The 25,860-nt window shown below is 41.7% G+C and overlaps 3 protein-coding genes across 6 annotated transcripts in view; 2 read left to right on the forward strand and 1 right to left on the reverse strand.

The window, feature by feature from the left end:
• The window catches only part of EPSTI1 (epithelial stromal interaction 1), a 577,346-nt gene that overhangs the window by 428,254 nt on the left and 123,232 nt on the right, over window positions 1-25,860 (forward strand). The window lies entirely within an intron of this gene.
• Window positions 1-25,860, reverse strand: part of LACC1 (laccase domain containing 1) — a 384,759-nt gene that overhangs the window by 351,285 nt on the left and 7,614 nt on the right. The gene's annotated exons all lie outside the window — the stretch shown is intronic.
• ENOX1 (ecto-NOX disulfide-thiol exchanger 1) overlaps window positions 1-25,860 on the forward strand; it is a 367,889-nt gene that overhangs the window by 308,753 nt on the left and 33,276 nt on the right. For all 4 annotated transcript variants that reach the window (XM_081947904.1, XM_081947907.1, XM_081947905.1 and 1 more), the window contains one exon: window positions 22,193-22,377. In XM_081947904.1, the coding sequence (XP_081804030.1) occupies window positions 22,193-22,377 (185 nt within the window). The remainder of the gene's footprint in view (window positions 1-22,192; window positions 22,378-25,860) is intronic.

Here is a 25,860-nt window from a genome sequence, read left to right on the forward strand (position 1 = left end):
GGGGGGGGGGGGGGAGAAAGCTCCGTACAGGTTTATGGTTGTAGGTAATAAAAAGAACAATCCAGAAAAAGGACCCCGGGCAGCCTATTGATCAGAGGACAACTATTTGATGTGGAAGTACTCCAGGTGTAATCCTTCCTCTCTTCTTCTGTTTGTTTGCACAGCTTATTTCTTGCAAGGGAACAGGTCAATAATGGTTTTTCACTTTTTCGGCATGGGACTGGCAAGGATTTTCCTGTTTTATTTCCCTCGGTGCTGGGATATTTCTGGCTCTCTGGTCAGAGCAAATGTGCCCTCATGGAAGGTAGAATCATAGGGTTGGGAGGGACCTTGGAGGTCTTCTAGTCCAGCCCACCCCCCACTTCCTCTTCCTGCTGCTCCTCTTCTTCTTTTTCTTTTCTTCCCCTTCTTCTCCTTCTCCCTCTTTTTCCTCCCTATTTCTCCTCCTCCTCCTCCTCTTCTTCCTTCCTCCTCTTCTTCTCCTTCTCCCCTCCTCCTCTTCTTCTTTTCCTTCTTCCTTCCTTCCTCCTCTTCCTCTTCTTCACCTTCTCCTTCTTCCTTCTCCTTCCTTCCTCCTCCTCTTCTTCTTCCTCTTCTCCTCCTCCTCCTTCTTCCTTCCTCCTTCCTTCCTTCCTTCCTTCCTTCCTTCCTCCTCCTCCTCCTCCTCCTCTTCCTCTCTAACTGTGCATTCAACAGGGCCCTTTCAAGCTGGAAAACTGCAGTAAACAAATAAAGAGCTTTATAAACTCGGAGAAAAGTGGAACTTCTCATTCGCCCAGAAACCTTCTAGTCTCTAAAGCTAAACCCAAGACATTCCTGTCTCCAATATTCCTAAATATTGTGCCTAGAAGAATCTCCACAGGGAATGCCATAAACAAGTGACAGGTTAGCTGTACTTCATAAATCCAGCCAATGCCTCTGTGAACAATTTTCGTGCCGCAAATGGTTGCAGCAAGAATTTTCTTTTCCATTTGAGAGAACGTAGACATCTAGAGTTCCTTCGTGAGCAACTGGTTGGATATCATTGTCCACTCAGTTAACTCTTGCTATACTCAACTGATTTCACTGGCAGTTTAGAGGCTACTCTTAATTAATGAAAAGAAGGACTAGGGGAGACATGATAGCAGTCTTCCAGTATCTCAGGGGTTTCCACAAAGAAGAGGGAGTCAAGCTATTCTCCAGAGCACCTGAGGGCAAGAGAAGAAGCAATGGGTGGAAACTAATCAAGGAGAGAAGCAACATAGAACTAAGAAGGAATTTCTTAACAGTGAGGAATAACTTGCCTCTAGATGTTGTGAATGCCCCAACCCTGGACGTTTTGAAGAAGAGATTGGACAAGCATTTGCCTAAAATGGTATAGGGTTTCCTGCCTAAGGAGGAGGTTGGACTAGAAGACCTCCAAGGTCCCTTCCAACTGTTTATTCTATTGTATTCCATTTTGTTCTGTTCTGTTCTATTCTATTTTGGAGAAATTTTGAATTTACTGTGCACTATACAGAAAAATGACTGGTCTTCTGATTCTATAACATGTCACTTAAGGAATTGGTGGTTCCTTAAGCGATCCTAAACATGTGGAGGGTGCATCAGCAAGAATTAATGCAGCTTCATCTCAGAGGGACCATCAGAAGAATTAAGATGCCTTTGAGGTGCATTCAAAAGCCTGCAAGATCTTTTTTACGCGTGTTGCATGTAAAAAACACTTCACATGCCATAAGTAAGGACTTTAGTTGCAAAGTTCTGGATGTCATCTTGACTTTTCGGACACCTTCTCCTGGATGCCCCCCCTGTCCTGGTAAAAGTTTCTCTCTCTTCTCACAAATACAAGATGTGGGAGAAAGAACCTTTGGGGTCCTTGGTGCTCTCTGAGCTTGGTGGCTTTTCTTGCAGACGTTTCATTACCCAACTAGGTAACACCATCAGGGCTAGAAGGGAGTGGGGTTTGTGGAAAAGAGGAGGAGGAGGAGGAGGAGGAGGACTGTGGGTTCCCTGGTACTTTCTGAGCTTGGTGGATTTCTTGCAGACATTTCATTACCAAAGTAGGCAACATCATCGAGGCTAGAAGAATAGAATAGAATAGAATAGAATAGAATAGAATAGAATAGAATAGAATAATAGAGTTGGAAGGGACTTTGGAGGTCTTCTAGTCCAACCCCTTGCTTAGGCAGGAAACCTTACACCGCTTTAGACAAAGGGTTATCCAACATCTTTTTAAAAACTTCCAGTGTTGGAGCTTTCACAGCTTCTGGAGGCATTAATTGTTTTAATTGTCAGGAAATTTCTCCTCAGTTTTAGGTTTCTTAAAGAGAATGGTGTTTGTGGAGAGGAGGAGAAGGGGGAGGACTGTGGGCTCCTTGGTGCTCTCTGTGCTGGGCTGTTTTCTTCCAGACATTTCATTACCCAACCAGATAACATCATCAGTGCTAGAAGGGAGTGATGTTTGTGGAGAGGAGGAGGAGGCATTGAGGTCCTTGGTGCTCTCTGAGCTTGGTGGTTTTCTTGCAGACATTTCATTACCAAACTAGCAAGAGAGTTGTGTGTGTGAGCGCACATATATGTTTTTATTTCAGACAAAATAAGTCACCCCTAATTTGTTTTGCTTCAGAAATAGAACACAGTGCGGAGTGTTTTGATTGCTTCGTGGCTGAAAAGGTGTGTGTACGTTTTCTTTCCTGGAGCGGTTTGGTTTACTTGAGCTAATCTGGTTTATAAAAGGGAGGAAAAATGGGCCTTATAGAAGAAAGTTCATGGAATAGGTTATCTGACATTCACAGCAACTGCTCTAGCTTGGAAACGGAGGGCGGGGACAGCAGACGAGCGAAAGGATCGAAAAGATTAGGAAAAAGAGGAGAAAAATATATCGTCCTTTTTTCTTTTCTTTTTTTGGCCCCCGGAATAGGCAGACAAATTATTTTTGGAACAATTTCTGGCCAAGAATCAGGGCACCAAAGGTGAATCGGGGGATTGTGACAGCCTCTGTCGATGGAGAGACCTGAATTGGGGGGGGGGGGGGAATAAAACCTCAGAAATGGCCGCTAGCTGAGATACAGTTAGATAGAATAAATAAAAATAGGAAAATGAAATTTCTAAGTAGGGAAATATATTCAGAACGCTTTTAAAAACAAAGCAGCCTCACCATCATCCCCTCCATTAAACGTTGGTTCAAATACTATCTTGTGAGTTCTTATTTCCCTGCCTACTAGCACCAAGTCCTAAAATGAAGGACGATGAAGTGTAATTTCAAGAATTATCCAAGTGCAGCTGTTTGCACGGTGCTGGCTGGACAGATTTTCACCCCCTTAGGGTAGATCTGTAATTTCCCATGTAATGAAAGTATTGTGGTACTGTTACAGTGCTTAATGCAGCCATAGAAGTTCTCCATTTACAACGGCAGCATGCAAAAGGCTTTGGCAGGAAGCGCAGGGTGGTATTCCTCAACTTACAACCGTCTGTTTAGTGACCATTCAAAGTTGCAACGAAGGGGAATATGGGTAGCTCGGGGTCAACGGGAAGGGTCCTTGAGGCTCGCTGAGCTTGGTGGTTTGCTTGCGGACGTTTCACGACCTAACTAGGTAACGTCATCAGTGTTAGAAAGGAGTTGGGATTGCAGGGAGGAGGAGGTGGACTGTGGGGTCCTTGGTGCTTTCTGAGCTTGGTGGTTTTCTTGCAGACATTTCATTAGCGAAATAGCTTTGGGAATAATAATTTATATTAGGGGATGCTATTCATCTAATCATTGTACTCTAATGTCCTTGCTGTGCTCCCTGAGTTTGCTTGTTTTCTTGCAAATATTTCATTACCCAACTAGATAACATCATCTATGCTAGTAGGGAGTGTGGTTTGTGAGAGGAGGAGGAGGAGGAGGAGGAGGAGGAGGAGGAGGAGGAGGAGGAGGAGGAGGAGGAGGAGGAGGAGGAGGAGGAGAATGACCTTGGTGCTTTCTGAGCTTCCTTGCTTGCCGTATTTCATTATCCAACTAGGTAACATCATCAGTGCTAGAAGGGAGTTGGGTTTACAGGGAAGAGGAGGAGGAGGAGGGAGAGATGAAGAAGAATGTGGGGTCCTTGGTGCTCTCTGAGCTTCGTGATTTTCTTGCAGACTTTTCATGACCCAACTAGGTAACATCATCAGTGCTAGAAGGGAGATGGGTTTACAGGGAAGAGGAGGAGGAGGAGGGAGAGATGAAGAAGAATGTGGGGTCCTTGGTGCTCTCTGAGCTTCGTGATTTTCTTGCAGACTTTTCATGACCCAACTAGGTAACATCATCAGTGCTAGAAGGGAGATGGGTTTACAGGGAGGAGGAGGAAGAAGAAGAAGAAGGAGGAGGAGGAGAAAAAAGAGGAGGAAGAAGCAGAAGAAGAGGAAGAAGAAGAAGAGGAGGAGGAAAAAAACAGTGAGGTCCTCCTTCTCCTCCTCCTTCTCCCAATCCCCACACTTTTCTACCACAGATGATGTTACCTAGTTGGGTAATGAAACGTCTGCAAGAAAACCACCAAGCTCAGAGAGCACCAAGGACCCCTCCAAGTTACAACAGCACTGAAAAAAGTGACTTCTGAACCATTCTCATTCTCATGATTGACACAGCATCCCCCACAATCAGGAGATCAAAATTTGGGTGCTGTGGCCATGTCACACAAAGAGATTCTGCAGTATTGCAATAAAACCATAAAGAGATACAAGCAGTCATTTAAAAAAAAGCAGCCAGGCTTAAAAATAGAACCACGCAGTGCGGAGTAGATTAAACACAATGCCATTTTAAGATATAACAGACTAACAGAGTTGGAAGGAACCTTGGAGGTCTTCTAGTCCAACCCTCTGCTCAGGCAGGAGACTCATCATGATTCCAATAAACCATTGTCCAGTCTCTTTTTAAAAACCTCCAATGTTGGAGCACTCACAACTTCTGGTGGCAAGTCGTTCCCCTGATTAATTGTTCTCACTGTTAGGAAATTTCTCCTTAGTTCTAGGTTGCTTCTCTCCTTCATTATTTGCCTTCTAATCCCACGAAATCCCAAGCCCGATGACCAAGAATGGTATGGAACATCGAAGCGCATGGAGCTAAACTCACTTTTAGCGTGCAGTGTGCGGGCATTGTGTATACAAATGGTTGTGGAGGGCTTTTTCGAGGGTTTTTTTCCCCCTCAGGAGGGAGCATCTCAGCATAGGCCTGAGGCAAGAGGAATCACAAGAGGCCACGGAGTTATCGCACAAAGAACTAGCATTTACAACAACATCCTCATCTCCGTTACATCCATTTTTAATATTTTCCCCTGGTCTCTCTATTCCTTGCACTTCGCTTGACTTCTGAAAGTTCTTTGTACTTTTCCTTCATATTCTGGGATGGATTCTCAGGTTTGGATTGGAATGGGGGGGGGGGGTTGCACCTACATCCCAACTGCCAAAACTGACCTGATCACCATTGCCTAAGTTTTCATCGTATTTTATTTGTTTTATTTATTACGAGCTGGATAACCCATGCTTCGTGACGAAATGATGTGACCGGGCTATGCAGGAGAAAGTGTCCTTTCAAACTTTCTGTTCTGAGTGTAGCCAATCTGCAGCCTTCCAGATGTCACTGAGCTATTCCTCTCGTGCCAAGTTGGGTCCACAGTGATGGATGGTAGCAGATGGAGCTTAGCCACAGGGATGTGCAAAACCTACAGTTCCAGGCACAAATGTTGTTGCAGATTTTCACAATGGTCCATTTCTTCCGTAGACTGAGCAAATCCATATAAACAGAGGCATAGAATCAAATTCACGGGAAGTTCTGGTACTGCTGTCTAAATCCTTAATAAGGCCACACCTAGAATACTGCATCGAGTTTTGGTTATCACATTATACAAATACGTCGAGACTTTGGAAAAAGTTCAGAGAAGAGCAATTAAGGTGATTAAAGCCCTAGAGACTAAAACACACAAGGATGGGTGCAGGGTTTGGGTATGTCCAGTCTAGAGAAAAGAAGGACTAGGGGGGACATGATAGCAGTCTTCCAGTATTTGAGGGCTGTCAGAAAGAAGAGGGAGTCAAGCTATTCTCCAAAGTAACTGAAAGCAGGACAAGAAGCAAAGGATGGAAACTAATCAAGGAGAGAAGCAACCTGGAATTAAGGAGAAACTTCCTAACAGTGAGAGCAATCAACCAATGGAAGTTTCTTGGTTTTCTTTGAAGACGTTTTGCTTCTCTTCCAAGAAGGTTCTTCAGGTTGCACACGCAACCCCCCTGTGAGCTTCCCCCATGCACATTCGCGCCAAAGACCCGAAAATCAGCTGGCCAGCTGGAGGCGTGTGTGCAGGCGCAGCAGAACTGAGCTAGGGCAACGGCTTGAATGCCCGCAGAGAGAGCTCTGCACGCCACCTGTGGCACGCACGCCATAGGTTTGCCATCGCGGGTATCGGGTCTCCTGCTCAAGTAGGGAGTTGGACTAGAAGACCTCCAAGGTCCCCTCCAGCTCTATTCTATTCTAATTCCATCTGAAGGCGGGATCTGGCTTTTCTTTAGAAGCGAATCCTCTGAATCATCCTGAATAGCCTTGAACCAAAGGAGACGCAGCCAACAACAGCACAAACATAATTAAAATTAAGAGGTGGAGCCCAGAGCAAAGCATTCTTGATATTATATGATGCATAATCCACCCAAGCCATAAAGCTGTTTTCATCGTCTCCTCTCGTCAGCATATCAAAGGCCAAAATCCATTCAATTTGTCACAGCCCTGAAAGTTTTGTCAACATTACTCCTGGATTCTTGGATCTTTTTGAAAAGAAATGAAAGAAAGAAACAGAACTTTCGAGAGGACATATTTAATGAAGGGTTGTTGGTTTTTTTGCACAAATAACGGGCTAACGGCAGACTGTTTTGCAGTTCCTGTGGTGCCACAATGGCTTTGAACTGCCAGAAATGCCATTATCTAGATTACGGTTTATTATGTTTTCTGGTTTTTCATCTTGATAAGTTTTAATGCAGGATCATTACATAGGAGAATAGATTTAATCCTGTTCTTAGCAGGCTTTAAGGACACCAAAGGGATTATTTATATAATAAGATGCAAGGTTGCTATGGAAAACTCTATAGCAACCTAACATCTTCAGAAAAAAGCAAGCAGCCACTTGTGACAGCAATCTAAATTTACATTTATTTTAGTGTCATTTTTATCGGCACTCTTAGTCTCTCATTTTGACAAGATGCTAAAATATGTTTGGGAGGGGGAGGTTTCGGGTTTGAGCAAAATTTATAGTCAAGCCCCAGAATTAAAACAGCTCCTTAAAAATATTGAAAAACAACGGTAGAGTGGTTTTGCTTTTGCAGAACAGCATTCCAGAAGGAAGATCTGTTTGCCTTCCTTTATGATGATAATAATAATAATTTTTCTTATTTTCTTGGAGAATGGAGAGGGTAGCGTGGATTTACCTCACCTGCCAATGGTCACAAAATAAAATCATGTATTTTGGAGAAGCAGCAATGAAGATGCTACGCTGTCTGAATTGGGTGCGTTCTAGCTTCTTTGAATGCTGATTCACTCAGTGATGCACTCTGGGCAAGCGGGCGCTTGATGCGCGTTATGTGCACATGTGCAGAAGCAAAGAACAAGATGGTGGCGCTTATGTTACCGCTGATAGAACCGGTTCAGACACATGTCCAGACAAGTTACTACCTACTTGGCTGAAGCGGTCCAAACCGGTAGGAACCCACCTCTGGTCTGAATACTTTATCAATAACGTCAGAAAGCAGAATATAAGAAAAGGCACGTTCTGATAGACACAATCAGGGGTGGGCTGCTGGGATTTGCACGGGTTCGGGCGATCCTCTTAGCTAGGATTCTGCATGGTTCGGAAAACCCCCGAAATACCACCCCTGGCTGGCCACGCCCGCCCTGCCCAGCCCTTCCTAGGAGTCTCCACATGGCCCGTTCGTCATGCCAAGTGCAAGGCCCGCACGGAGGCTCGGGGAAAGGGGGGAGAAATGGGCCTACCGGAAGTTCTGCAAATCCGGAAATGGGTCTTTTCCGGTCTCCGGAGGGCCTCCAGAACCGGGGAAAGCAGTCTTCATCCTCCCGGAGGCTCGAAGAAAGCCTCCGGAGCCTGGGGAGGGTGAAAAACGCCCCCCTCCCCACCATGGTGTAGGAGGCCAACTAGGCCACCTACACCAACAGGGCCGCAAACCTGTTGCTGCAATTTTTGAAGCCCTCCCCTGGACCCAGTCCGTTAACCTGGATATATTTTAAAATATCTGTTCTCCTTTTTTAATATCTATCATGGCGAGTCCTCAAGCTCACCTTTGCCTTATGGTTGTAGAACTGCAGAAATGTCTCCAGAGGAAACGGCCTCACATCTCCGATTTCCAATTAAAATTCCTTGCTTGTTTGGCCTGAGAATGTATTGAAAACAACGTTTAGTTTTGGTGGCATGTTTAGCCTTAACTCAAGGAGGGAGAAGGTGTGAGCTTGTGATATTTCCCACATGGTATTTGAAAGCGCGCAAGAGCCACGCCGAATTTCAAGGCCTGATTTTGAAACAAGTGTTACGCTTTTAACACGGTTCTCTCCCTGTTTCATGGCGAAAGAGAGGAATAAAGAGAGGCTGTTATTTCCAATATTTGAAACAAAAGCTTAATAAAGATTTTGTATGCTTTCAGGGGTCTAACTGAATCATATGGTTGTTAATTGCTGGTGGGGAGGTCTTTTTGTTTCCTTTTTGGCTTTTTGATTGTCTCAATAGAATAGAATGGAATGGAAAGGGATGGAATGTAAAGGAATAGAATAGAATAGAATAGAATAGAATAGAAGTAGAAATGAATAGATAGAATAGAATAGAATAGAATAGAAGTAGAAATGAATAGATAGAATAGAATAGAATAGAATAGAATAGAATAGAATAGAAATAGCAATAGAAGAGGAATAGAATAGAAGAGGAATGGAATTAGAATAGAATAAGAATAGGAATAGAAATAGAATAGAATTAGAATAGAATAAAAATAGAATAGGAATAGGAATAGGAATAGAATAGAATAGAATAGAATAGAATAGAATAGAATAGAAAGTAATGGAATGGAACGGAATATAATAGAATTAGAAACAATGGAATGGAATAGAATGGAATGGAATAGAATGGAATGGAATAGAATAGAACAGAGTGAATAGTGTGTAGATGCTGCTTTTCTCTATGTGCCTGTTGATGGCCGATTTGTCTTTCTATCATCCCATCACACATCCTTTTTCATTCTTCCTCTTAGCATAATCCCACATTTTTCTCTCTTGCTTGGTTCCAAGCAGTTTCCACGTCATCTTTCCTTACATCTATTTTTCAATTTTTTAAGTTGAAGGATCTTTTAATGATTTTTTTTTCATACGCAATTTCTACAATAACCCTACGGTCATTCTTCTTTCTTTCACGTATTTCCTTTTTTTCAATTTTTTTTCTATGACTCACTCATGAACATAATAATAATAACAACAAAATATTACGCCCCAAAATTCAGGATATTTTAGCATCCCACACCCTTCATTTATGTTCCCAGCCTTTCAACATCCCCAAAGAAATCAATCACGCTTCTAGATGCATATTTATTTATGGATCCAAACTGACCTTGCTGTCATCAGTGAATGTGGTGTAAACACATCTAACATTAGCAACATAATCTCCAGTAATAAAGATGAATCTACGTGTCGCAGGAGAACGTTGCAGAATCCAATCTGGGTCGGTCACTGGGACCAGAAGTTGGTTCTTGGACCAGTTTTGTGAGATACTGCTTTTTAGTAGCATAGAGAAAGCTTGTCCAAGTAATCCTGGAGTTACGACCACAATTGAGCCTGAAATTTATGTTGCTAAGTGAAACATTTGTTAAGTGAGTTTGTCCCATTTTATGACCTTTCATTGGCCATGGTTGTTAAACAAATCATTGCATTGGTTAAGTAAGTAACACGGTTGTTAAGTGAATCTGGATTCTCCTTTGATTTTGCTTGTCAGAGGGGGTCGCAAACAGGGATCACGTGACCTGCGATGGTCATAAATACGAGTCAGTTGCCCAAGCGTCTGAATTTTCATCGCGTGGCCATGGGAACACTACAATGGTCGTAAGTGTGTAAAAAGGTCATCAGCCATCTTTTCTCAATGTCGTAACTTTGAACTGTCACTAAAGGAACTTACAGGTAGTACTCAGACTTACAACAGTTCATTTAGTGACCTTTCAAAGTTACGACACTGAAAAAAGTGACTAATGACCGTTTTTCACATTTGCGACCATTGTAGCATTCCCATGGCCATGTGATCAAAATTCAGACACTTGGGCAACTGACTCATATTTATGACCATCGCTGCGTGATCCCCATTTGCGACCTCCTGACAAGCAAAGTCAGAGGGGTATCCAGATTCACTTAACAACTGTGTTACGAACGTAACAAATGCAACGATTCGTTTAACAACCGTGGCCGAAAAAAAGTAGTAGGTGTTTCACTTAGCAACATAAACATTCAATTGTGGTCATAATTCCAGGACTATCTGTACAAGCTTTCTCTATGCTACTGAAAAGCACGATTTCATAAACAATGGGCCAAGAATAAATTGTTAGGTTAAAAAAAACCCTACCGTATCCAAAAGAAATCATGAATAAAATATTAAGGCTGTCAACCAAAGACCATCGGTTGCCCAAGGATCATTTATGGTTTTTTCCCCCAAAGAGTTAACATCTCCAATTCCCAATTTCATCACGGGGACCATTTTCTTGAAACCGAGATATGATTCTTAAGAGCAGTTGAGCAGTTTATAACTGGAGGAAATGCCAGTCGGAGAAAAACAAAAAGTTTAAATTCACAAGGTTTCTCTCTAAAGCAATATCTCTCAACCTCGGGCAACTTTAAACAAGTGGACTTCTTCAACCCGTAAAGTTGTCTGGGGAATTCTGGGAGTTGAAGTCCACCCATCTTCAAGTTGGCAAGGTTGAAGAAATACAAATCTAAAATATATCCTAGCCTGGAGAAAAACCGGTGGTAATTTTTCAGTCCCATTCTGATGGGGGAGATAAGACTTTATTTTATTTTTTCAATCCAATCTCCTTAAGAAGACTCCCCTCATCGCTGCTGATTCATGGGTTGAAGACAACAGAAACATAATAATTTAAACAAAATACACTGTAGGCATTTTTCCCCCTCTCTTCCTTCATTATTAATCACCTCATGAGTTGGCCCCAAACAGCTCCATTTTTCCACTGAAGTGCGAGAAGGCACTTTACATTTGATTAATGGCACTTGAGGAGTTGAAGAAAATTTTTGCGCAATTTCTGGATGAGAATAAAACATCGCCCACTGATGAATTAACCTTTTAAAGGAAATTTTTTTAAAAAATCACACTTGAAGTGTGTGAAATCTTCTGGACTCTTTGCGCGTGTCTCTCTCTTTATCTCCCCTCTGTCATTTAGCTCATCGCTGAAGATGATATTAATTAGGACGACTGTTTCCATACTTTGCAAAATATCTTGTCGAGCGGTTTTTATCTCGCCGAACGTCTAGGGCTCTCCAAGTGTAACTTCAAGAAAGCAATCAAGCCACTGGAGAAGTTGTATTTTAGGGAAAACGGAATTAAGGCTCTTTTTTAAAAAAAAAAAGAATTATCTTTGGCAACATCTGCCTCTCAGATGGAATTTTAAGCCGAAGGAGGTACAGAAAAAGAAAAAGACAACAAAAGGAAATAGAGGATTCAGAGTCCTTTTTCCGTGAGGGCAACTCTTGCATTTTTTTAATTTTAATTTTTTTAGAGACAAAAGTCACAGGGAGATGCAATTCACGTTTATGCAATTATGGATGGTCAGTAAAAGAGGAAAAGGATGTTGTTAAGGGAATCTTTGCAGTTATTAAGTCAGCAACCCGGTTGTTAAGTGAATCTGGTTTCCCCTGTTCTGACTTAGAATTTCTGATAAAGCATAAATCACATGCTTAGTCCCCCAAACCCTCTTTTATTTAAACAGCTGTGAATTATAGTCATTCACAGCCTGTAATGATTCATGAACAGTCTGTGAAGAGTCCTACAGAAGTCTGCCACAGTCTTTCAGGGTAAGACTGATATGCATCCACCTTTATCTCCCGTAAAACACTGCCAAAGACCTAATTGCAAAATCGTTTTGCAAGGCCAAACAGAGCACAAACAGAGTTTCTCAGAATTTGAACCGAACAGAATGAACAAAATTGCTTCCTGCAATGGCTCACATCCATTTTGCTCCTCTTTTATGTCTTATGGGAGGGGCCAATCATCTCCAAGCCTTACTCCTAAGTCACCCTTTTTATCTTAATTGTTCTTGCCTTCTGGAAGCTCTGTGCATGCGCACAGTGGGAACAGGCTCCCGCTGTTCTTCTGCCTCACTGATCTCAGACTCCGGAGGCAGCACATAACTCCCAGATGGCCCTGGCCCCCTCTCTCCCTCTGACACAGAGCCCTCGTCAGAGCCTTCCCCAAACTCCAGGACTGGCCCATCTTCCTCCCCAACCTCCTCACTGTCCGACTCTGCTGCCAGCTCTGCAGGCCACTGGCAGGCCACAACATCCCCCACTGACTTTGCTTGTCAGAAAGGGATCATGTGGACTCATCTGCCTCTTATCTAACCATTGGCTAGTCTGCGGCTCTTTCCCCTGCCTTCTGAAATGCTGCCAAGTGCAGGAAAATCAGGAAGTCCAGGCAAGTTAGAATGGATATGAAGGTTTATTTCAAGTTCATGCTCTCTACAAGAATCTGAACTACTAACGGCTAAAGCAAATTGGCGGTAAATAATTCAAGGTGGGCTGGGCTTAGATTTCTTCCAGGTGTGAAGGTACTCAAGACCGATGACTTGTTTGACACCCCCACGCCCCACCCCCACTCAGGCTCAGCCTGGACATCTCCTACAAGTGCTTCCCACTTGCTATTACAGTTGTCATGGAGACTTAGGAGATCAGAAAGTGATTAATTTCATACGTGATGGGTTTGGCCTCAAAGCTGTGTATGACAATAGAATTAGCTGTTCGTGAACAAACAGATTGGATGTAATGGGTTGAGCTTTACAATTTGTCCAGACACTTCAGAATGCATTAATGAATTTTTAAAGCTTTTTCTTTGCATGACCATACTTCCATATAACATTTCTATCTGAATTGGATGTTCCATTGTTGGACATTATATGACACCGTACTTATCTGTGAGATGTAGACTAATTGCTTCTTGTGGCACCATGTTGCCCGGCATTATGGCACTGTGTCCTTTGTTAAATTGCTATTTGTGGCATCTCTGTAGTCAAATATTTATCTATTTTGGATTCTGTTTCCTTCTTTTTCACCTCCCGATAGCCCTTCTTTTTGCTAAGTCTTAATCTTTAGCCTAATTCAAACCTGACAATAGCAAATATTGGTTTGCTATTGTTCAAGGTAATCGTTGAATCGGTTCTTGGACAGGCGAATGAATGGAGGGAAATCATGAAGTAAAGATTAATCCGGATGATCTCTTTATCATGAGTATTTCAGTGACCCAGGCAGGGCTCTGCTGGATGAAGCAAAGTATCCAAAGTTTCAAGTGTTAGATGTGTTTATTTATTTAGCATATGGCATCCACAGAGATTATGCAATCACAGATATACAAATCTAGTTCAAACGAACTATTACTGCATTCAGTTCTGGTCGCCACAATGTAGAAAAGATGTGGAGACTCTGGAGAGAGTGCAGAGAAGAGCAACAAAGAGGACTGGAGGCTAAAACATATGAAGAACAGTTGCAGGAACTGGGTATGTCTAGTTTAATAGAAAGAAGGACTAGGGGAGACATGATAGCAGTGTTCCAATATCTCAGGGGTTGCCACAAAGAAGAGGGAGTCAAACTATTCTCCAAGGCACTTGAGGGTAGAACAAGAAGCAATGGGTGGAAACTAATCAAGGAGAGAAGCAACTTAGAACTGAGGAGAAATTTCCTGACAGTTAGAACAATTAATCAGTGGAACAGCTTGCCTCCAGAAGTTGTGAATTCCCCAACACTGGAAGTCTTTAAGAAGATATTGGATAGCGATTTGTTTGAAACGATATAGGGTTTCCTGCCTAGGCAGGGGGTTGGACTAGAAGACCTCCAAGGTCCTTTCCAACTCTACTATTGTATTGTATTAAACGGTAGGTAGGTAGGTAGGTAGGTAGGTAGGTAGGTAGGTAGGTAGGTAGGTAGGTAGGTAGGTAATGGATGGATGGACAGATAGACAGACAGACAGGTGATAATAGATAGATAGATAGATAGATAGATAGATAGATAGATAGATAGATAGATAGATAGATAGATAGATAGATAGATAGATAGATAGATGATGGATGGATGGATGGATGGACAGATGATAATAGATAGATAGATAGATAGATAGATAGATAGATAGATAGATAGATAGATAGATAGACAGACAGACAGATGACAGACAGACAGACAGATAGATAGATGATAATGGATAGATGGGGGAGAGAAAGAGAGAGGGATGGATGGGTAGATGGATAGAGAGATGGGTAAATGAATAGATAGATAGATAGATAGATAGATAGATAGATAGATAGATAGATAGATAGATAGATAGATAGATAGATGATGGATAGAGGGATATGATATGTACACAATACAACATAGGAGACAATATATTAAACCAAGATAAAACCACAATGCAATCACCATAACCATAGAATTGCAATGGGATAGATGTCAGAATTTGATATCTAAGGACGCTCTAACCATCTAACATCTCCTTCTGGTATGGTTGCAATATGATCATCTCCAGGTGCTTTGAAATTTCCTGAGGGGTCATTCTTGAACTACAGATGTCATATTTTGTTCCAGAGAATCACAGTCTCATTTGTGACCTCTCGGCCATTCCCCACCAAAAGAGCTTGGCCTTACTTCTCTCCTGTCCTGTCCTGATTGTATACAGGTGTCTCCATAGTTGTAGATGTGTGAAAAATCAACACAGCTGTACAATGTGTGGTTTCTTGGTGTTTTAGAGTTTACACCAATCAGTTTTGGTTTTCGAGATGGAAAATCCTGTATTGATCTCCATCGTGCATCAACCAAATCACATTATTCTTCCATTTGATGTTGACAGATCGCTTCCAAACTCCTCACAATTGAATTCAAATCCTACCCCCAAAAAAGCAAGCGAAGGAGAAGAACTATTTTAAAAATAATTTGAATATCTGCCTAATTAATACCTGCGTAATAAATGACATTGTCTTATTCATAACTGCTTTCCTAAGTTGGTTTTTTTTATACAGTCATCCACCTTCTCATTGAAATGACCTTAAAGGCCTCTGAATTCATTGTCTGGCTCAGCGTTACTCTTAGATTAGGGGCGAGTGAGTGACACCTGCCACTTAAACCAGGCCTCCTCAGTGTGAGACAATTTACATTGCATATTCTTTGCGGCCTGTTAAGAGATGAAGATTGCGGTGTGAATTTAAAACTGTTTTATTCTCGGCTCTTCGATCTCTGCCTCAATTCCCCCGGGACGATGTTCCAGCTTCCAAACTCACATCTCAATGGAGTGGTAAATTCTTGTCACTCTCTCCTACTCTCTGGCAAGGATAACTGATATTTAGAGACATAAAGGCAGCCAGCTTTCCATCATTTAGCTTTTTATCAGGGCCTCCTTAAAGCCGAGATCCGTTCAGTAGTGAAACGAGTGCTAGATCATTTATTCTGAAGACAGAAGTCCAGTTTGTTTCACAAAGCAATTTTTTCAGGAGGTAAGCGGGAAATTGTACAAACCAGACAAAAGAAACAAAAGGATTTTTTTTTAAACCCACCTAATGTTCTGCCTAGCTACTGCCCCTATTCAAATACTGACTTTTATAAAAAAATAAAAATAAACAGGGTACCTGCTTTATTGTAGTTAGAATAATGGGTTTCTAAAATGTTTTATGTTGAGGAAAGAAATGGAGAGGAGGGGAGGGGATGGAAAGGAAAGGAAGAAAGGAAACAGAAGGGAAGGGAAGGAAGAGGGAAAGAAAAGGAAGAGGGAAAGGAAAGGAGGAGAGAAAGGAAAGGAAAGAAAGGGAAGGAAGAGGGAAAGAAAAGGAAAGAGGGAAGGGAAGGAAGAGGGAAAGAAAAGGAAGAGTGGGGAAAGGAAAGAAAGGAAAGGAAAGAAAGAGGGAAGGAAAAGGAAGAGGGAAAGGAAAGGTAAGGAAGAAAGGAAAGGAAAGGGAAAAGGAAAGATTTTCCTTATTCCACTGATCAAAACCTCTTGATATATTGTTGAAGACTGAAGAGATGAGGTAAGTTTTTGTAAGTGGTGATATTCAGATTATAAGAATTCTCGGTGACATGTCTAAATTTACATTCAAAAGTGCTCTAATTTCTCTAGACACCACGTCCATATCTTTTGTGCACTATCACAATCCCACCACATCTGTTTGTATGTCCCAACCTCTTTCTTGCACCTCCAACAAATTTTGTATGTATTTATTTATATTTGTATGTTGGGGAGAACTTACCACTCTCTGCCAATTCTAACGCAGGTTTTCTGTGACCCTGATTAAATGCTTGATGGAGATTGCAGCCCACTCACAAACAGAAAGCTCCAGATTGAGGAAGACACGTAGAAAGTAAATATTCAGACATTCCACTTTTTTAATTCTAAAGGGAAAATGGAAATCAAATCATTTTAATTCCTTCCAACAGCCTTTAAATATTCCATAATATTCCATATGACAATTATAACATGAGCAGTGGAATAAATAATGTGCCTTTGATTACAAATGCACAAAGAATCGGTTGCGATTATGCATTCGATTAACGGCTCCTTTGTAGAGAATGGGGTTTTATTATGATCCCAGATTAAACTTTGCGAAATATTTGCCAGGCTAAAAACCGTCCTGGTGGTAGCCCCATCGAGGAAGCAAATGGAAGGTTTTGTCTGTAAGTTATAGCCGTGTTCCCAACATGCTGGAAGATAGCACATTTTTCATCCCTATCTATATTTACGCCGAAATAATTTATTTAAATAGTGCTGTTTTATAGTCTCTCGCCTTTTTGCTAGCACAAACTTCAGCCTACACTGCAGAGGGTGCAATTCATTTCCTCAATGTAATTTTCATCTCTGCATACTAATCGATTTTTCCACAAACACCTGCTATCAGTCACAATAATAAAACTGCCATTTTAAATTGAAAAGGAATCTAACGCAGCTTCCTTCGGAAATGACTTAAGTGTCTTTCAATGCTACTTAATGCGGTAATGCTTCTGTGGTGCCAACATGACGTTCCCAGGCCTTTGCATTTTATATGTTTTTATTCTGTTCCGCCTTTTTCATTTCCATGAAACTTGGAAAGAGAGACTAACCTTCATTGGCGAATTCTTCGTATCTCAGCTTTGGCTTTCGGTCTTGGATCCAGATGGGCAATGTTTTTGGGAATAAAAGATACTATAAGTAGATTGGATCTAGGAATGTCTTAATATCGATCGTGCCAATGTACCATTAAAATGGCTGGATTTCAGAGAACCACAGAATAAATCTGTAGAATAGATTACAGAGGACCAGAAAGTCAGAAGCATTTCGAAATTTCAATAGAAGAGAACATTGATAGATCAGGGTTGAGCTTTTGAGCATTGAGGCTCAAGGTTGAGTCAAGGGCTAGGTTGTTTGGCTCAACTGTTGTAACTATGAGATGGATTTTGGAGTCCTAGTGGAAAGTCAATTAAATAGGAGCCAGCCGTATGCAACAGCTGCCAAAAAAGCCAACACGGTTCTAGGCTGCATCAACAGAGGGATAGAATCAAGATCACATGAAGTGTTAATACCACTTTATAAGGCCTTGTTAAGGCCACACTTGGAATACGGCATTCAGTTTTGGTCATCACAATGTAATAAATGATGTTGAGACTCTAGAAAGAGTGCAGAGAACAGCAACAAAGAGGGGACGGGAGACTTAAATATATGAAAAATGGTTGGAGGAAGTGGGTATGTCTAGTTTAATGAAGAGAAGGACTAGGGGTGAATGATAGCAGTCTTCCAATATTTGTGGGGCTGCCCCAGTGGTGGGATTCAATTTTTTTTACTACCAGTTCTGTGGGGCGTAACTTGGTGGGCATGGCAGGCGAAGGATACTGCAAAATCCCCATTCCCTCCCGATCAGCTGGGACTCAGGAGGCAGAGAATAGATGGGGGCGGGGCCAGCCAGAGGTGGTATTTGCCTGTTCTACAAAACTACTCAAAATTTCCGCTACCGGGTCTCCAGAACTGGTCAGAACCTGCTGAATGCCACCTCTGGGCTGCCCCAAAGAATAGGGGGTCGACCTATTCTCTAAAGCATCCGAAGACAAGTCAAGAAGCAATGGATGGGAACTAATTAAGAAGAGAAGCAACCTAGAACTAAAGAGAACTTTCCTGATAGTAAGAACAATTAACCAGAGGAACAGTTTGCCTCCAGAAGTTGTGGGCTCTCCATCCCTGGAGGTTTTTAAGAAGAGATCGGACAACCCTTTATCTGAAATGGTATAGGTTTCCTCCCTGAGCAGGGGGCTGGCCTAGAAGATCTCCAAGGTCCCTTCCAGCGCTGTTATTCTGTTTTCTTGCAGACGTTTTATTACCCAACTAGGTAACATCATCATTTCTAGAAGGGATATGATTTACCGTTATTTTATATATGGTGCCTTGGTGGGAATCTTCTTGTGGTTCTTTAACTAGGTTGTTTAGTGTTGTTTGTCTGTGTTGGTAATTCCTTGATTGGAATATTCTTAATTGTTTGATTGTTAGTTAGGTATTAATACTGGTGTTAATCCATACTTATGTGGGTGTTGACTGCTGGTGAGAGGATCTTTATAATACCAGGCCAAAAATTAGGCGGTAAACAACAACCAAATGAAGTCATATTTTTGTGTTATTTATACAGTCTATACAATGATTGCAGCATCTTAGGGTCAATGTGATCACTTTTTGAGGCTTTGCCAGCTGTTTGCCATTAAGCAAAGGGAAACTGGATTCACTTACTGACCATGTGATTCATTTTGTGACCATGTGATTCACTGAACAATGGCAGTACTTCGCTTAACAACTATGGCAAAACAGATCGTAAAATCAGGTGTCACTTATTTAACAAAACTTTGCTTAGCAATTGTATTTTTTTGTGTACGCCTCCTATTTAAAAAAGGAGGTGGGATTTTAATCACACAGTCGTGGCCTCCTAATTTAATTTTATTTCTCAACCTGGGGAGAAGCACGCAGGATCCTTTGAAGGCAGATGAAGAGGTCCTATGTGAGAGAGAGAAAACCACATACCTTTCTTCCAAAATATTGCCATTTGAAGGTGGCTCAGTGGCTAAGATGCTGAGCTTGTCGATCAGAAAGTTTGGCGGTTCAAATCCCTAGCCCCACGTAACGGAGTGAGCTCCCGTTACTTGTCCCAGCTTCTGCCAACCTAGCAGTTCGAAAACACGTAAAAATGCAAGTAGAAAAATAGGGACCACCTTTGGTGGGAAGGGAACAGCGTTCCATGCGCCTTCAGCGTTGAGTCATGCCGGCCACATGACCACGGAGACGTCTTTGGAAAGCAAAGAGATGAACACCGCCCCCTAGAGTCGGGAACGACTAGCACTTATATGCAAGGGGAGCCTTTAGCTTCACCTTTACCTATTGCCATTTACACACAGTTCTTGACTTACAACAGTTTGTTTAGTGAGCGTTCGAAGTTTCAAAAGCCCTGAAAAAGGTGACTGACGACCATTTTTCACACTTACGACCATTGCATCATCCCCAGGGTTATATGATCAAAACTCCAGCCATTGGCAACTGACTCATATTTATGACGATTGCAGGGCCCCGGGGTTGCATAATCCCCTTGTGCGGCAGTTTGACATGCAAAGTCAAAAGGGGAACCCGATTCGTTTAATGACCATGTTCCTAACTGAACAACTGCAGTGAGTCACTTAACAACCACGGTCGTAAAATGGGGCAAAACTCACTTAGCAACTACCTTGCTCACAAAGGAAAGTTTTTAGGCTCCATTATGGACGTAGGTCGAGGACTAGCTGTATTAAAAGACAGAGGCAACATTTCAAATCACATTGGGAAGAGAAATTGGGTTTGCTTGTGTTTTTTTTAAGAAAGAAACACGATAAGCTTCTTGAATAATCTTTGTAGCTCATTGTGTGCAGGCCAAACCTTCAGTAATTGCTCACAGCAGGTGAGCTGAACTCTTTCTCGAAAAATTAAATCAGGTTTAAGGTTTGAATGAAAAAAATTCCCAGGGAAATCCACAGCTATCGGCAGCTGGTAAGTTGAAAGTTTTTCTCCTCCCCCCAAAAGAAAAGTCCTTCAGTGTTTGGTTGCTAAGAAGACAAGATAGTTGAAGCCTCCCCCATCCCCGGGGGACTGTTACCATCCTTTTTATTTCAGAAATAAGATAAATGCTTTCAAATAAACATTTGCGATAAACTTTCAGCTCCCGCAGCCGAATCCGACGAACAAAAAGAGAAATTAGCTGGCGACTCGGAAACATTTGTGCACGGAGACTCCGGTCTTCAGACTTTAAAAACCGATAAAAGGAGCCATCTCTTTGAAGGCCAAGGTGCTTTTAAAAACAGGACTCGCGTTTTAGGGCATAAAAGAACTGAATCTGTGATCTGAAATATTTAGGGTTTTTTTTCCTCCTGCAAAGATTTTACTGCCAAGGTCATGCATGTTTTTCAAGGAGACTATCGAGCCAAAGTAAGACCGTGGAAGCAGATTGTAGACCAAAATTTGGTGTAGTCACCGTGGACCAAAATGGCTGCGTGATGAGACCAGAAGGAAGAGGAAGTAGAGGAAGAGGAGGAGGAGGAGGACTGTGGGGTCCTTGGTGCTCTATGGGCTTCGTTGTTTTCTTGCAGATGTTTCAGGACCAAACTAGGTAGCATCATCAGTATTCAAAGGGGGGAAGGTTGAGGAGCAGAGGAGGAGGCGGAGGACAAGGAAGAGAAAGTGGAGGAAGAGCAGAAGGAGGACTGTTGGGTCTTGGGCATTCTCTGAGCTTAGTTATTTTCTTGCAGACGTTTCATCACCAAACTAGATAACATTATCAGCGCTAGCTAGGATTCTCTACTAGCACTGATGATGTTACCCAGTTTGGGTAATGAAACGTCTACAGGAAAACAACCAAACTCAGAGAGCACCGAAGACGGAAGGGTTTCTATCTAATGGTTGGTTGGTCTTGGACGATCCCTGGTTAATTCGTAGACTGCTATAATCCTGCAGAAGAAGACAGAATCAACGAGCCAACTCAAGAGAGCATCGATTTCATTTCTTTGACAGGAGCAGCTGTAACTTTATTTATTTACTTATTTACTTATTTATTTGTCAACAAGTACAAGGAAACAAGTATGAAAACACATGAAAAAATGGCAGAAACAAACGGATATAAATAATCGAAACATAGCCATAAACACATAAAAAGGGTACATATCAATGGGGACAGTAGGACAGGGACAGTAGGCACGCTGGTGCGCTTATGCACGGCCCCTTTAGGGACCTCTTAAGAAACACATAAGGTCCACAGTAGACAGCTTAAGGTCAAAGGTAGGGGGGGAGTAGAGGAACTAACAACAGGATCAGGGTAGAGAGTTTCACACATTTTCTACTCTATTGCTGAAATCGTTTTTCCTGCAATCAAGATTAGAACGGATGATATTTAGTTTGTATCCGTTGATGGCCCTCGTGTTATTGCAGTTGAAGTAAAAGTAGCCATTAACAGGTAGGATGTCATGGCAGATTATCTTGTGCACTAAACTCGGAATGTAGACGGCATAGTTCAAGATTATCCAGGCCTAAAATTACAAGCCTGATGGTAGAAGGAATTTTATTACAAGCAGAGGAGTTGAGTACTCTTCTTGTAAAATACCTCTGGACCAGTGGTGAAATTCATTTTTTTTACTACCCGTTCTATGGGGGTGGCTTGGTGGGCGTGGTGTGGCTTGGTGGAGGTGGCAGGGGAAGGATACTGCAAAATCTCCATTCCCACCCCCACTAAGGGGTCAGCCGGAGGTGGAATTTGCCGGTTCTCCGAACTTCTCAAAATTTCCGCTACCGGTTCTCCAGAACCTGTCAAAACCTGCTGGATTTCACCCCTGCTCTGGACCCTCTCTAATGTTTTAATGTCTGAAATGCAGTGTGGGTTCCTGCCTCTTTCTTTCTCCCAGCATAACATCAGTCAATTCTCGTTCTTCTGTCTTAATGACCGACCCTGTTCCTTCTCTCAGCCTTAGCTGTTCAAGCTTATGCCCTGAAGGAAGAGAACGACAGTCTCCGATGGCAACTGGATGCCTACCGGAACGAGGTGGAACTTCTCAAGCAAGAGAAGGGCCAGCTCTTTCGCACCGAGGAGAGCTTGACCAAAGACCAACAACTCCAGTTTCTGCAGCAAACGGTGCAAGGCATGCAACAGGTATGTCTGCCCAACGCGTCTTCTTAGCCTGTCCCGATCTTGTTCGGTGGGAAGTCGGCGTGGCTAGCGTTCTTGGGAATGGAGAAGCATCTCCAGGTTGGGGGCAATCACTTGTGGAATGGTTATCATTTAGAACAGGGCTCCCCAAACTTGGCAACTTTTAAGGCTTGTGGACTTCAATTCCCAGAATTCTCCAGCCAGCAGAGTTGAAGTCCACAAGTCTTGAAGTTGCCAAGTTTGAAGACCTCTGATTTAGAAGACTTATTTATATCCTGCCTCTATAATTTTTTTAAATTTATTATTATTAATAATATTATTATCATATGTATGTATGTATGTATGTATGTATGTATGTGTGTGTGTGTGTATATATATATATATTGGTTTTCGTAGATTTTCACGGGTGTAGGTATGCTGGTTTTGTTGTATTCGGGTCTTTTCCCGTGTAAGGTTGAGATTGTCTTTGCAACGTTTCGGCAGGATCTCACCTGCCATCTTCAAGCGCTTGAAGATGGCAGGTGCGATCCTGCCGAAACGTTGCAAAGACAATCTCAACCTTACACGGGAAAAGACCCGAATACAACAAAACCAGCATATATATATTGATATATATATGCCAAATATTACTCACTCACCATGAAATCTCCAGAATCGTAAAGCCTACAAACTTGAAATTTGGCACGTATGTTCCTCTTGGCTTCTAGGTACTCGCTAAGAAAGGATTTTTCAAAATGACCATCAGATCATTACTATTTCTTAAACAGTATTATATTAACATGTGTCGATGCTAAGGAGTTAGACGTTCTACTCCCCACCTGAAAGAAACTCTGTTGCAACTGCTTTGCCTTATACAGTATTAACACACTCTGATGCTACACTTTTGCTAGATTGGGCGTGGGTGTGGCCAATACGTGACTCATCCGGCCTGCGGGCTGGGAGTTTAGACATTCTACTCCTCCTCCCCACCTAAAAAGAACTCTGTTCCAACTGCCAGTTGCCTTATATTAATACGCTCTGATGCTAAGGAGTTACACATTCTACATTAATTTTCAAGCTGTAAGTATCAAGTCCGATCAAACAGTTTTGTAGTGAAGCATGGGTATCCAGCTAGTTTTGTATATTCAAGATGGTGAACATAACTCATATTCATTCCTCTTCCTACTTTCCCCCTCAACCCAGTTGAGATGTTGGCTGGCCTAGCCACCCAGCTGGTTTTCATGCCTAAAGTGGGACTAGAATTCACTGTCACCTGGTGATTTTCCCAAAGTCACTAACTGACTTTCATGCCTAAAGCAGGACTAGAACTCACTGACTCCTGGTGATTGGTCCAATTTCACCAAGCTGGCTGTCATAGATAAGGGAGAACTAGAACTCACATCTCCTGGTAATTGGCCCAAAGTCACCCAGATGGTGTTCATGCCTAAGGCAGGACTAGAACTCACAGTCTCCTGGTTTCTTTCTGGATGCTACTTGGAGTCCACCAGAATACTCCAAATAGCCCGCAGTGAAGGGTCAAAACATGCCCTTTGCTTCAGTAGATGAAATTTCATAGATATTTTGAACATTGCTTGGAATTCAAGTTTTGGACATTCTTGACCTCAAAGTCACTGACCTTTAGGAAGGTTGTAATCTCATTTAGATTTAAGGCAGGCAGGTGTCCTGAGGAGACCAAACCATGCCATCTGCCGACCTTCAGCAAATTAAAACAAAACTTTGAAGGATATTGTAAATGAAAATGAGGCAGAACCAGTCACATCTAGGAAAACTCATTATTTCTTCTGCTTCAATCTTTTGCAAAATCATCATGTCTGAGGCCATATTTTCTTTTGCAAATAGTAGCAAAAACAATCTGCGCTGCAGACACAGGAATTTGTCCTTGTTGCTGAAGGAAATGGCTTTTTTGAGAGAATTGGACATTTTCATTTTGCTTTTTTCCAAAGCAGGATAAGTAGTTATTTTGGACAGAGGACGGAGAACAGCATACAAGCTAAATTTAAAAAGCGTTCTTTTTAAAGAGTTCTTTTCAAAGAGAGAAGTTGCCTCCTGTTTATTGTCTTTCTGTCTTTCCAGTCATAAAGAAACATATTTTCACACGACTAAGAAATATTGCATCTGGGGAAAAATGCAGTAGGAAGCACGGAGAAAATAAGCATTATTTTAATAAGACAATAAATTTATCTTAAGAGCTTTCCTACAAAAACACGTAGAATCTCGTGCTCTCACACAGCAGTGAGTATGAGTCTATTGGTGATGTCACAACTACAGGTATCCTTGAGTTGCAACCACAAGTCAGACCCAAATTTCCGTTGGTAAGTGAGACAGTGGGTTTGCCTCATTTTACGACCTCTCTTGCCACTGTTGTTAAACGAATCACTGCAATTGTTAAGTTAGTAACCTGGTAACTAACTGTTACCAGGTTTCTATTGGTAAGTGAGACAGTGGGTTTTGCCTCATTCTACGACCTCTCTTGCCACTGTTGTTAAACAAATCATTGCAATTGTTAAGTTAGTAACCTGGTTGTTAAGTGAATCTGGCTTCCCCATTGATTACGCTCGTCAGAAGGAGACCACGTGACCCCCGGGAACACTACGACCGTCATAAATACGAGTCAGTTGCCAAGTGTCTTAAATTTGATCATGTGACCATAGAAATGTCGTCAGTAGTAAATGTGAAAAAATGGTCATAAGTGACTTTTTTTCCGTGCTGTTGTAAGTTCAGTCACTAAATGAACTGTTGTAAGTCTAGGACTTATCCTGTTACTGAGTAATTCTCACCATTCTGCAGTGTGACTTCAAATGGAAAACTAATTCAGAGATTTTTTTTTTTTAAAAAAAATAACAAGTATTGCTTCCTTGGGATAATTTTAAATTATCTGCATTTACTTGGGGAAAAACTGTTTGATCTCCTGCAATAGTTACGGAAATCTTGCATGATCCTCAGCCTTCAAATCTCATTTGGAGGTTTTAAAAAAATAACCAAGGAAAACATCCATCTATCTATTTAAGGTTTCCATGCCTTAAAAAATAATAATAATACAACTGTTCTTTTTCTCTCTCTTTTCTTCTTCAAGTTTTCAAAGGTCTTATCCACATGTTTAGAACAGGGACAATCAAACAGTGAATTATATATATTTTGACCATTAGATGCCAGCAATTGGATTGCAGTAACCATCTTGCAATTGATATAGTCTGAAAATGAAAATCCATTCAACTTAATGACAGTTCTGACATTATATTCACCCATTTCTGAGATAATTTTCCCCATAAAACTCCGTTACAGTTTAATTTCATACCCAGTATGAAACCTCTAACGAACGAATGGAAATAATGTCTCGTATCCATGGTAACAAATGAGATTTTCTTTACCTGATCTTAAGATGAAATTGAATTATACAACTATGACATTTTAGTACTGAAGGAAGCCTTCGTCACTTATATCCCCCTGGCTTTAAAAAAAAAACAGACAGATATTCCATCTCTCTTG

Source organism: Natrix helvetica, assembly GCF_964273705.1.
Source record: "Natrix helvetica genome assembly, chromosome: 3".
NCBI lineage: Eukaryota > Metazoa > Chordata > Lepidosauria > Squamata > Natricidae > Natrix > Natrix helvetica.